General features: G+C 34.7%; 2 protein-coding genes across 3 annotated transcripts in view; both read right to left on the bottom strand.

The window, feature by feature from the left end:
- Positions 1-74: 74 nt before the first annotated feature.
- The window catches only part of LOC125681508 (multiple epidermal growth factor-like domains protein 6), a 53,813-nt gene continuing 39,781 nt past the window's right edge, over positions 75-14,106 (bottom strand). Inside the window, exon 6 of the mRNA XM_056156444.1 lies at positions 75-2,877. Within this exon, the coding sequence (XP_056012419.1) occupies positions 2,195-2,877 (683 nt within the window). The 3' untranslated portion in view covers positions 75-2,194. The remainder of the gene's footprint in view (positions 2,878-14,106) is intronic.
- LOC125681516 (uncharacterized) lies at positions 6,854-14,086 on the bottom strand. 2 transcript variants are annotated; one of them, XR_008800564.1, is made up of 3 exons: positions 12,736-14,086; positions 11,869-12,100; positions 6,854-8,609 (listed from the first exon to the last, which is right to left on the bottom strand). XR_008800564.1 is itself a non-coding variant. In XM_056156450.1 (2 exons), the coding sequence occupies exons 1-2, from the start codon at positions 12,861-12,863 to the stop codon at positions 11,290-11,292; spliced, it is 939 nt and encodes a 312-aa protein (XP_056012425.1). In that variant the 5' UTR covers positions 12,864-14,086; the 3' UTR covers positions 10,195-11,289. The 2 variants fall into 2 exon arrangements, 1 of the variants encoding a protein (XP_056012425.1); XM_056156450.1 differs by lacking the exon at positions 6,854-8,609 and having other exon boundaries at positions 10,195-12,100.

Here is a 14,106-nt window from a genome sequence, read left to right as displayed (position 1 = left end):
ATGCTGACTTCAATCGAGACTGTTGAAATCCCTGTACCATCAACTTGTTTGTCAGTAGCTTACCTCGATTTAAAAACTGACTATACCCTGAACAAGCTCTTACATATCGAATCAGTTGAGATATATAAACACCATATGCAGGTGATAATGGAATATTGCTACATAAATGTGGGAAGTTGACGATGGAGAAGCTGAAATCATCCCGTTTGTCATACAGTTGAGTTGTTAGTTTGCCGTTAATGTCTACTTTCAATAAAATATCTAAGTATGAAGCAGAAGTGGATAACTCTGTGGTGTCCTTTATTTCGAGCTCACAGGGATATATCAAATCGACATATGAATGAAACCTATCATTGTTTATAGACAAAACGTCATCGATATATCTAAAAGTCGAATTGAAGGTCACAGCGAGAGATTTTTTCTTCTCACGTAGAAGTTTTTGAATAAATTCTGCTTCATATGAATATAAAAACAGGTCAGCTAACAAAGGAGCACAATTCGTGCCCATGGGAATTCCAACAGACTGTTGGAAGACCTGATCACCAAAGACCACGAAGATATTGTCAATGAGGAACTCTAGCATATTTTTTATTTCAACTTCAGAGTACTTGTGCAAATACAATCAGGTTCAACACAATCTGTATATATTTAGCTATAAAGCTGTATGGCTAACAAAATCTACTTGAAACAACTTGATTTAGCTATTTCATATCTTTTATCAGATGGATTTGTAAGAGCATAAAAATTAAATTTTACTGAGTGAAAATATTTCATCATTGTACTCCACAAAACACATTGTGAAAAATACTTCAACTATGTATAAAGATGTTCCAAAGTTATTTTGCAACTTTATGGCTATGCCATTGCATTTTAGAAGTTCAGTCTAAACTAGCTTAATCAATTCATTTCAAATAGCTTTGAAAAGCTATATATGAAAATTGCAGGATATAAGACATGGGGTGAATAACATTGGGCACATTAACCTAATAAATAATACATGTCAAACTATGATACGAGAATCTTAAAGTTTAAGTTTTCTTTTTTAAAAACATGAGATCGAATATTCAATGTCGGTTAATTTACACAATATGATTCCCACAACGCTTATAAATCACATATTCAATTGAATTCGACTTCGCAATATTCAAAACAATAGTAAACACACTAACCTTTATATGCAGCTGTCACATCTGAATTTTCCTGTAAATGTGCCACTTGGTCCTGCATCAGGGAAATCAATGGGCAACACACAATTATTTTCCCAATATTGCTACCCATCTCTCTCTGGACAGGGATTAACATCTGGAAGGGCAGAGATTTTCCAAATCCAGTCGGGAGGACCGCCATACAGTCTACCCTGTCTAACAGACACTGTAACACCTGTCGTTGTTCGCGTTTTAAAGTTTGGATATTAATTTTTTTCAACACGTTTTCAATCGCCTCGCTTGTACTGTCTTTCGCCGCCATTTTCCTTCAACAACCAAACGTAATTTGTACAACTGATTCTCATTTGTCACAAAGGGTTCTTCCGTCTTCGCAATGATTGGACGATATTTTTACATAAATTTGACCTCTGACGTGACCCTCTATGGGAAAAGAGTACCAATTCATTTCCCATAGACCTCAATGTTAACCTTTGACCCTCTCACTAATTAACTATATCGATTTTAAACAAATGACCGCAAACATTTCAAAGTTCATTCCAAGTGTTGATAAAAAATGACAAAAAATATATAGGGTCCCGTGCCTTTTATAGGCCATATTTGTACTTTTTTACAACACATAGCAATCTGCAGTAAATTACACACTTCATATTAAGCACACCCCTATCATGGTAATTTCCTCAGTCATTTCTCGATTTTGTGCGATAATTTTTCATCCTGACAATTAATTTGAACCTCTATAATATTTCTTTCAATTCCAAATAATTTCACTCTTGATATTAGCCAATCACGCAACACCTAGACATTTATACCTCCGCTCAATCTTGGGTAAACTCCGTCCGGGTTACGCATACGGGGGTTTGGTACTCTCATTCCTATAGGGATGTTGTTAGATGTTATGTATGCGAGTACGCGAGCGGATCTAACATCTAATTTTAATTAGATTGCTACTGCACAAACATGACATTTACCCGATTTAATTTCACATGATCCATTTCCTCCCCATGCAGCTGGACACTTCTCAGCACATTTTAGGCTGAACAACCCATTTTCACATTGAACACATTCGTTATCATATAGCTTGCATTGCGTACAATGTTCTGGACAGTATCCAAAGCATTGCCCCCTTTGTGTCCTGGTTTACACTGATAACAGGAACCGTCTCCAGAGCAGGTGTCTCCCATGCATTTTTCATGAAGTATTACAGAAGTATTACAGAAATGACTGTAAAAACCTCTTGCACATGTACCGCAGATACCTGTAGATCTTACACATCCTTGTTCGCAGTTTCCAATACATGTATATTCACAGAAATCATAGTAATATTCATATTTGCAAACAAAACATTTTCCCTCAATTTCTTTTTTACATACCTTCCTATTACAATTAAATGGACATTTTTCAGAACAGTCTGATGCGAAGAAGCCTGGTTTGCACGTACAGTTTCCAAATACCTTGTCACAAGATTCCTGACAACCAAGTGAGCAGTTGTTCTCACACAGAGGTCCAAAATATCCATTCTTGCAACTCAAGCATTCACCTGTGAGAAAATTGCCTCCACTTGCACCGTACGATTCAGAGCATGTCTGGTTGCAAAATTTACCGTAGAACCCCTTTTGACAAACACAATCCACTGCAGTAATACCACAGTCAACACCACAATCTAACACACATGCGTTGCTGCAATTTTCACCGAAAGTTCCTTTGGTGCATTCTAATGAAAGGAAAGGAAAATTAGAACTGAACATGACCGATACTATAAATGCAGAGAAATCGATCTTTGTACAATCATGAGTGCGTTAGTACATAAATGACAATAACTCGTACAGAATGATATATCATTGCTGTCAATTGTAATGATAATTTGTCACATCAATATTTTGTACGAAAATGGTGTTGGAACTCGAATATGTGAAACTTATAAAACGAAGGCTTTTACTTGATTTTTGTGTCGGGATGTTTTATTTTTCGGTTTTCATTTTCAATGCAAAACCTTGGGACCATCAGACACATACCATCTGCAACAAAAGGCAATATATACTGCAAAAGCATCTTTAAGAGTATAAGATTCATCTTACGTATCAAGAAAACACCCCGTATATTTCATCCTAAGGTATCGTATCAGTCTTCTTTTGTTAATAAGACTTTCCTTATATATAGTGTACTTTATTAGTAAATTTGAAAGTATGTGATATGTTTGAAAATTATGTGACTAGAAGACAAAACTTTATTTTCTACTTCTATATAACATTAGAAAAAACTGAAACAGCAAGCACAAACTGTATGTTTCTATCTGACAATGATAGGGGAAAACAATTCTTATAGTCTCACCCCTTAATGATGTTTTCATTGCAGCACATTTATGTATTACAGTGTAACTTAAAAAGTAGACACATCAGAGCTCTTCAATGCACGGTGTATTAAGGTTCTTTAACCTCTGATAATCGGTTTCCAATGTCTTTGGGATCAAGACCGACTTCTGTTTCATCTGGTGTAGCTTTGCAAATTACAAATTTATGGCCTGAACAAATATACATGTACTTGAGATTGATCAGTGTCTTAGCCAAATAACCGTGGTTCAGAGTAGTAATAAACTGTCTAGTCATAAGCAATATTTGTCGGCTGACATCCCCTACAAGTATATTAAACGTCTGATACACGATAAGCAACATCTGTCGGGTAACACGATTCTCGGAATTGAAAGTGAAAATCACGGGTCGTCTGAATATTACCTTAAACAAATGTAAATTATCCAAAAAAAAATTAAATTTTGAAAACGTTAATAATGCCCAAACATTACAATAGACAACAACGATCAGAAACGGCGAAGAATACGTCACACTATTGAATCATCATTTCACTGAGGAGAGCTAATAAAGAATTTAAAACTTACCAAAATATTGAATTTGAAATATTTTTAGACCTTTGTTCCTTGAAGAAACGATTGAAGAAACGATTTCAAGGTATTTTCCTTAAAGTGGCTTATAACAAGTTATTGACATAGTTTCTTCTCGATGTTGTCGCTCTGTTCCAACTTGTTGCATGTCACATCATTAGGAAAAACGGGGCCGGAATATACATCCACCCCTCCCGGAAAGATAGGCCTAGCATAGAATTTCCCCCTAGGAAGAATTAACCTGGGCCCAATTCCCCCCCCCCCTATATATTCCAGTATAGAATTTCCCCCTAAATGACAGTACGCTCCCTTATATTTTAGCTATGTATCCGTTTCCAGTTCTATTACTAGAATTCTCTTGCTTATCTAGACACAGGAATTCTTCTTATTATTTCTTTAATTTTGAGCAGGGTCTTGTGTATAGCAATCATCATCTTATGTTTTTTAAAGGAAATTATTCACATTGTGTAATTATCAAAATTCATTCAGACATCTCAAGTCTTTGCCGTTATTTACTAGTATATAACACTTGAAATGGTGAAGCTGGAAAGAAGTTAATGGGTTTTTTATTTAAAATTTCGAATTTAAATAAACGGGAAAATTAAATTACTTTTATTTCTTCAGTGCATCTATTTTACTTTTCAGATATTTTAATTGTGTACCTTTTAGTTGACTTTTTACGAAAACACCTAATGATATTGACCATCGTTAAAGTCTTTTTGAGAAGCATATTGTATTTACTATATGCAATTAAAAGTTTTCATCGTGTAAACTGAATTTCAACATCTCCAAAAGAAAAATTCGTTTATTTTATGAATATCGTCGAAGATTCCGGTCGATGAAAACCGGAAACAGGAGCGGGAAAATTCTATGCCAGGGCGGTTTTTCCGCTCAGGGGGAAACTCTATACTGACTTTGTGCATAGGAGGAAATTATATGCTGGGACGCTTTTTCACCCTATGGGGGAAAATCTATCCCGGGCCCGTTTTTCCGGGGGGGGGGTCTATGCGGGGGAAAAGTCTATACTACAACTCCGGTATAAAAAAAGAGCACACATTTTGTAATAAATTATAGGCTACTAATATAATACAATACTAAATAGCCGTGTTTCGAGTTCCTCCGGAACACAGTGTTTATTCTGTGTTTAGTCACGCCGCTTCAAAAATGTTCCACAGGGTTACTGTCGGTTTATCTTTGTTTACCAACAGTCGGCACTTCGTGTATTAGGCCTTGTAGGGTACAGATAGCCTTAATTTTGTCGATCATCATGAAATTGAAATACGCATGTAATAGTTTGGGATGTATGTGGTACATATTTGTTGATGAGCGTTTGATAAGCTACTATTGATCTACGAAATACAACGAAAGACTTCGTCAAGAACAGAAGAAGACGATGTTGTCGTGTAACTCACACAAGACCCAACTGTCTAGTAACCGGAGGGGGAAAGGAAAAGAACGTATTAGACTCAGTGAAACCTGTCAAACAGGTAAAATGAAAATTATGACGTCATTTTATATATGCTTAAACAAAACACAATGTGCACTGCTTCATAAAGCAGACATTAAGTCCAGTACAGTCTAGGGCCTATGTGAAACAGAATTTACATTACCAAATCAGGGCCAAAATGGGCATAAACATGTAGGCCTAACATATATAATTATTGATATAAAACATAAATAATGACAATGCACAGTGAAGAGTATTTAATATATTAGCTATAACATTATAGGTATTTGAAATATCTTTATTATCTAAAGCTAGTTTAGATTGAATTAGACTGGGTTTCTAAGTGCAATGGTATAGCCATATGTGGATGAGGATAAAATTATCTACTTCGGTATAGTCAATATGCTGTCTAATTTGAAAATAATAAGTCTTTGGAGTTTGATTTTTAATGATATACTCATGTAATTGGAAGAATTTTTAGTATGACTATTGATTATTGTAGTCATTTTATTGACTTTTCACAATCCAGTAGATATTTGTGATTACTGCTAATATTTATATCACTGAACAAAATATATATCTGATCATGATTAAGGTAATATTATTCCTTTTAGCAACATCATTTCAATTGTGTGCTCATAGACTGCTCCAACACAATCTCTAGTATAATTAGCCATGTATATATGCTTAATCAAACTATATAGTTTTTTAAAGCTAATTGAATTAGCTATATAAAACTAATTGAAATTGCTTGATATAACTATTTCAAATCTTCTATCAAATATATTTCTAAGCAAAAGAATTTTATTTCTAAGTGAATATATTTCATCCTTGTACTCGAAACAACACACTGTAAACAATAAATGCTTATTAAACTATATACCTTAGGAAGAATTTTGATTCAAAATTGTCAAATGTTTAGGATTATTAAGTTGTTAAGCAACATTTAACCAATCTTCACCGTTGACTATGAGGATCAATAGAATGATATATTGGCAATTAGGTTCCACATTGTAAAGTCAGCATATACTTATCTAAGCTTCGACACACACAAGGTAGTGGACAGTTATCAATACAAAAGAAATTATCTTTTCATGCAAATTCTTAAAATGGCATATGTTGTGGTTAGTTCAAAGTACATGTATATTGTTATGTGCCATTGCACTTAGAAATTTAATCGAAACTAGCTTAATGAAGCTATTTGAAATAGCTTTATAAAACTATATAGCTAAATATAGAGATTGTGCTGGACCTGATAGATGAAGCAATACAGAGAAAATCCATCATATGCATCAAAAGTTTGAAAAAGGTGAATTGACTTTAATATTTATGAACTAAAATGAAACTAGAAAAAAAAAGAAATTAGGAAGAACCTTTTGTGTTCGTTTAAAACATGTTGGATAGATTTTGAAGTTGTTTAACTAGGTTTATACATGATACATGTTAAGTGCTCAAATGACTCTTGTGGTGAAATATGCATATTTTTTAGATTGATGTCAGAACTCTGAATGCCAGCAAGCTCCCATATGACTACAATGTATAAGGGAAATTAGATATATGTACAATAAATATGGTAAGCTTTATTGATAAAAGTCATGAAAACTCATACATTCAGTTTTAATATGAATTTATTCATATACTTCTAGATAAGTTTAAAAAAATATACATGTATGTGCAGTGAACAGTATTTTTAACAAATACATAAATTATAATTTCTGCATTTTTTTTTTATACATCCTTGCTTCTCAATTTGACAAAAATCTATTATCAATATTGTGGCATCCCTCCTCTTTTTCAGGTATATGGGAACTGGATAATTTTCAATGCCTTTCACTTGAGGTTTTCAGTTTCATCATTAATCATGTGAATGTCTGTATGCCAAACTCTCATGATGTCATCCCATTACTGGACATTCCTTACGCAGTTGTGTTAAGTAGGGCCATAGAAATATGTCAGGAAAAAAGCATTAATAAACAGATCAATTTGTGACAAATTCTGTAAACACAACCCTTTTATACATAAACAATATGTATATATAATTAAGTGCATATTGACTTCTTATACATTTTTCACCAGACCGACAGTCTCTACATCAACTCTGTATCACGTGATCAAATATCAAGATAAAAACGTATCGTGCATGTATAAATCGTTGAATTGGCACGATATCCAGATATCAATGAAAGTTGAAGTTATTATAACTTCAAAGCATATTAATTTCTTGATTTGAAAAGTGCTGAGAGCAAGTTTATTGTGACTTGTAACATGTCTAATTTTTGCATTGAATATGCAAGATGCAGCGATTTTTGCTCATACGAAGTTGAATCTACCCTGAAAAACATATTTTCTGTTGAAGCCAGACCTTGCTCCCCTAACTTTCCTTTGGCACTGAAGTTCACATGTCACATAAATGAAACATCTTTCACTTAAAAACCTCGGGGTGTCGTGCCAATGATGAGATTTTTATGTACGGAAACCCTGTTTATGCAAATGAGTCCATTGTGAAAGTAACTATACGTGTAGATTAGGGGCGATATCAAGATCACAATATAATATGGATATTACTTTAGCATGTATGCTATATAAAGAAGAAATTGAAACATTTTCAATATCAAAGATAATTAATATAACCCATTTGACAGAAACTTTTACGCGATTGCAGTTTACCGTTTGACAGCGGTGGTAAATAACGAAACAATATTTTGACATTTCCAACCACAAAAGGACTGTAGATATGTACGTCATGACCTTCGTCATGACGTATTTTTCATTGTGACGTCGTGCAATGTGCCAGTGCGGTAAAGTATATTTATGATAATCACTGATATTAAAAATTTTTGGGGAAAAGCCTTAACTCAACCGCGTAACACTGGTTTATTTCAACCATACTACCTGTAACATTGCCAACATATTAGACTGAAAATTTTCCCATACACAAGATTTGAAGCAGCAAAAGAAAAGAATTAGATATGTATAACACAAAAAAGAAGAAATTAATTCTCACCTGGCTGAAATTAACTTTTTACTCCTTTTTAGCTCCCTTTCACTGCATACCAGCCAATAACTAACAGTCATTATATGCAAATCAGCCAATGTTATCAACCTGTGTATATATATGCTGAATAAAATATGAATGAAAATTGTTGTTCTTTGTTATTCTTTTTTTTTTTAAATATATACTCAATAGCATATTTCCTTACACAGTACTGAATCAAAGGGGTAGGAGAGCAAATACATAATATATAACCTGGCTCATGTTCAGCTGGTTCCATTCTTCTATACAAGTGGTTTGAGTGGAAATGTACATTTCTGATGTTCATGCAAAGTACCTTGATTGCACAGGCAATATGCATCACTTGTGTTCGAATTTACTATTAAAGAGTAATCTTTAATAGTAAATTCGAACACAAGCGATGCAATTGCCTGTGCTTGATTAGTATTAAAAGTTGGAGAAAAGATAAATAAAAGTTCTTTCATATAATTCAAAATTTTACAGTGAATGAACCATCGGTATGGAGCTTGGATAAATGATTATGCAAATTCTAGTATAGATCCGTACTAAGGGATAGATTATCTGGTGTTCTCGTATTTTATTTATAAATTGGCAGATATTATATACCCCCACCCCTTCTCACTCCCTTGTGATATTGCCTCGTAATTTTTATGAGCCTGAACCATGAGTTCCTAATTGAAATTCTCTAATATATGATGATTTATTGTCTATTTAATGTCGGATGAACACCGTTGTAAAATACATTCACTGCTCAGATGTGGATGAGGGTACAGGTATACCTAATTCTTAAGATTGACAAGATGTTGCATAGTCTATATCATATGTTTAAGAGTCAGTACAAACCTCTTGGTTTTCCTAAAATTTGATATAAGCAAACTGGCTAGAACAATATTGTTTCTTTGTTGATTCAGCTTTCACGGAATGTAATAATCGCACTGAATTTCGGCTCCTCGTGGTTTTCTACACAAATGACGCCATCCTTTCCTCTGCGTGAACGCTTTTCCCGGGTTAGGGAAACGGTAAACTTTGACATATTCCCAAGTAAATATATATCCCTTGCTATCCTTTATCTGATTTGCGACACTTTGTGCCGCAAAATCTATATTTTGTCAAAGACAATTTTTGTTACCAGTGTAAACAAAATTAACCGGAACTACCCCTGTGGAACATTTTGTTCAAATCACGTGAACAGCATGGCTAAATACGAAAATTCCCGGGTGTTCCGGAGGAACACGAAACACGGCTATTGCATATATATACAAGGCGAAGATAACGAACAGTGATCAATCTCACAACTCCTACAAGCTATACAAAATAGATAGTTTGTCAAACACGGACCCCTGGACACACCAGAGGTAGGGTCAGGTGCCTAGGAGGAGTAAGCATCCCCTGTTGACCGGTCACACCCGCCGTGAGCCCCATATCCTGATCAGGTAAACGGAGTTATCCGCAGTCAAAATCAGTGTGCCAAGAACGGCTTAACAATCGGTATGAAACACGTCAGACAGCATTTGACCCAATGCGAGGTTGTATTGACGAACTAGATCGTTATAACGACCATAGAATTTGCAAAATGCTGACTTCAATCGAGACTGTTGAAATCCCTGTACCATCAACTTGTTTGTCAGTAGCTTACATCGATTTAAAAACTGACTATACCCAGAACAAGCTCTTGCATATCAAATCAGTTGAGATATATAAACACCATATGCAGGTGATAATGGAATATTGCTACATAAATGTGGGAAGTTGACGATGGAGAAGCTGAAATCATCCCGTTTGTCATACAGTTGAGTTGTCAGTTTGCCGTTAATGTCTACTTTCAATAAAATATCTAAGTATGAAGCAGAAGTGGACGACTCTGTGGTGTCCTTTATTTCGAGCTCACAGGGATATATCAAATCGACATATGAATGAAAGCTATCATTGTTAATAGACAAAACGTCATCGATATATCTAAAAGTCGAATTGAAGGTCAGAGCGAGGGATTTTTTCTTCTCATTTAGAAGTTTTTGAATAAATTCTGCTTCATATGAATATAAAAACAGGTCAGCTAACAAAGGAGCACAATCCATGCCCATGGGAATTCCAACAGACTGTTGGAAGACCTGATCACCAAAGACCACGAAGATATTGTCAATGAGGAACTCTAGCATATTTTTTTTATTTCAACTTCTGAGTACTTGTGCGGGGAATCAGAGTGGTGTTTAACAAAGTAAGTTTTTGAATGACTGATCACTAGATATGAATATTTCCGTTTTCCGTTTTTGTTGACGAAGCAACTGTCTATTATGTCAAAAAGTCTAGTCTTTAATTTATCGTGAGGAATGGTCGTGTATAGTGTTGAAAAGTCATAGGTTTTAATGCTATTGATTTGGGAAAAATTCTGTGATTTCAAGTTTACTAAAAGTTCTTTAGAATTGTTTAGAATCCACATTTGATTAACACCACTTCTGGCATATGTAGTTGCACAGTAAGTTTGAAGTTTCTCCTTCACAGCTGTTAACATTTTCGTGAGGAGCAAAGATAGGGGCTTGGTAGAGCACTTACTGGATCCAGCAATGTATCTTTGTTTGTAAGGGTTTTTATGTAGTTTAGGAATCCAGTATAGGTACAGTAACTCATATTCATTCGACCCATTGACTGGAATATTAAATGTGTCTAAAACTGAAGCATGGTTTTGAAGAATTTCGTCCTTTGAAAGGGCAATTGGAGTATAAGTATGATTACCAAAAGTGGAATTAATGCCAAGTTCGTTTAAAATACAGTTCTAATGATGAGCCTTACAAACAAAGACAATGTTGTTACTAGCTTTCTCAGCTGGAAGCAAAACATATTCCTCATGTAATCTATCTAATTCTTTTATCACTTCTGGTTTACTAAACACAGAAGGATATATGGTACGAACTTTTGTTTTCATGTGTCTAATGCGGGATTTTAATATCCCTCTTATGCTTTTAACCCATTCTGACAATGTATCAAGTTCTTCTTTTTCATATTTAGCCCATCGTCTGGCATAATCTTTGACAGAACTCATAATAGAGATGAAGTTCTGTCGCCAATTAAAAGACTGAGGTTCTCTGTATTTAGGACCTTTAAGAATAAGTGATTTGAGGTCCTTATTTTTAACTATATCAACCTCACCAGTAATGGCATGTCCAACTGGACTGTAGTTGAAAGAAGATGAAGAACAAGAACATGTTGGTGGATTACGTATAAGAGGGTCTATATCTAGGCACTGCAAAGTTTGTTTATAATTAAAAAGTTTGGATGCAATAGTAGAAGTATAGCTGTAGGAAATACAGAGTGTAGACTTGAACTTGAAATAATTTGGAATACACGACTGAACCTTTTTATGACGAAGAATGTTGCTTATGTTGACGGCATCTATTCCTTTGTTTGTAAATTTGAGCTTAAGGAACTGACGGCATGATTTGGAAGGAATATCATCCATGGTCCGTGCTGGTTTATAGAGCCTGTGGTAGGCAACATCCATGATCATAGAGTTCAGTCTATATTCAGGTGTTGAAAAATCCAAGTATAGACTAGCCATACCTTCTTCAAATAACGTGTGTAAAACCCTTAATGGAAAAGAGTAAAGTTTTGTACGAATATGATGTGGACCCATTTTGACGTCATATGTACATGCAAAATATATATACACGTTTTTACATATATGCATATGAACTGTTAGTATTTAGTCTATGATCACTATACGTATGTCATATTGTGTAACATGATTGTATGTCAACATGTTTAGTGAATCGATAAATAAATTAAATCATACCGGTAGAAGCTTACAAAAAGCGTGAAACGATTGCTTAAATTGAAAGAAGGATGAGATAGACAGGAAATCTACTTATTTCAGAGAAAGTATCGCCAAAAAAAAATCAAAAGAAAGAGGGGGGGTAAGTAGTGTCCATTCTTCAGGTGCCAGTGGAATTTACTGCCTAGATACCCGCCTGTAAATCATGTTTATATGCATAAAAAAACTGGTACCATTTGAACATCAGTTCTCTAGTATACATCTTGCGAGTGTTCACTTAATGCTACGTGTGGCGTGTGCAGTATGTAAACAAAGAACATCAAACTATGTATATACTACCTCTAAAGTATTGAGTCAATGTATAAAACACAGTAAATGTTGTTTACTTTCATTGTTGACAACTTTGGTTTCAGGTATTCAAACATCAGTATTTCAATTACAAGAACTGACCTTGATTTTTCCGATTTCAAAGTTGTAGAGCTGACATCTTCACGTCGTCTTTGCTGTGTGCGTAGTAAGCGCTTTTTAGACGCTGATTCCAACCATACGACAAACTTCACCGGGGTATTTCTCATCATAATGCCTTGTCATGTGTTGTCAAATCAGTGAAATTTAACTTATTTCAAGCGTAGAATAAAGGCAATATAAACCCTTTCACGATCATTAGTCTTAAACTGAAGTGAGTATGCTGTATTGCATTTTCAAAATATATAATGCTTAATAAAGTCAAAATATATAAAGTGATTGCAAATATGGTATACCTGTGCATTGGACACTTCTCTCACATCACAAGCGTCATAGTGTTTTACAGCTCTGCCAATCCCTTTAAAATTGTTTATAATGTTGCCGGATTCTGTTCTCCTTGAAATCATGAACTCGTAAATAGTAGAAAACGATATTTTGAGACCCCTGGGTAGTGATTTTTGGCAAGCGACCGAATTAAAGGGAGGAATATTTTCCTTTGCTTCAGGAAATATAGTTTCGTTTTGTGAACGAAAAACGACTGGAGTGAGGGAAGAGATGGGCACTAGTGCATCGAAAAGTTCACGTATAAGTTCGTCTTTTTCTTTCTTCTCTGTATTTATTGACAAATCTTTTGCCAACTCTTTGAGTGCTCAAACTCTCAACTTCTTCAAATTTCCGCGGGTCGCCATCTTAATGTAACTAACGTAAATGTAAACAGATGCCGTTGTCACTCGACGTGTCGAGTGCGCATGTGCGGAAATTATCGTAAAACGGCTTATATTTTTAAATGATCCTAAAATAGAGTTTGTGTATGTGTATTCAAATATGGGTTGATCAAGGCGGAGCAACTGTCATAACGTATCAGCTCATTATGATCTCATTTATCCTACCGAGTTCATTCGTCACCTTAAGTTCCCTGCGTTGAATACCTCCAATCATACCTGGGTTTTTTTTTATGGTTTTGGTTCAATTTGACTTTAGAATAAAATATTTTATAAGAATTTTCCGATCTATTCCAATCTAATATTTGAACCCTCTTTATGACATTGAGGTCATGTTGTGAACAAAATTGAATTACATGTATTACCATGACATATTGATCCCTTGCAGAATTCATTTCCGGAGAAGAGGATTTAAAAAAAGAAATTAAACATCCACGAATTTTCATGAAGAAAGAGGCTTTCATAAAGACCCATCCTGTTGTCATTAATTCTGAATTATTTCCACGTTGTAAGGCATATTGTCATTCATTCGACCAAACTTGAATCCACTTTTCCTAATGATGATTAGTACTAAACGTGGGCGAAATTGACCGAGTGGTTCTCGCGAGAATCAATATGTGATAAGTATTCAGTG

This window comes from Ostrea edulis, chromosome 2 (genome assembly GCF_947568905.1).
Source record: "Ostrea edulis chromosome 2, xbOstEdul1.1, whole genome shotgun sequence".
In the NCBI taxonomy this organism is placed as follows: domain Eukaryota; kingdom Metazoa; phylum Mollusca; class Bivalvia; order Ostreida; family Ostreidae; genus Ostrea; species Ostrea edulis.
Note: the sequence above shows the minus strand (reverse complement) of the source record. Positions and strands in the feature narration are given on the sequence as shown.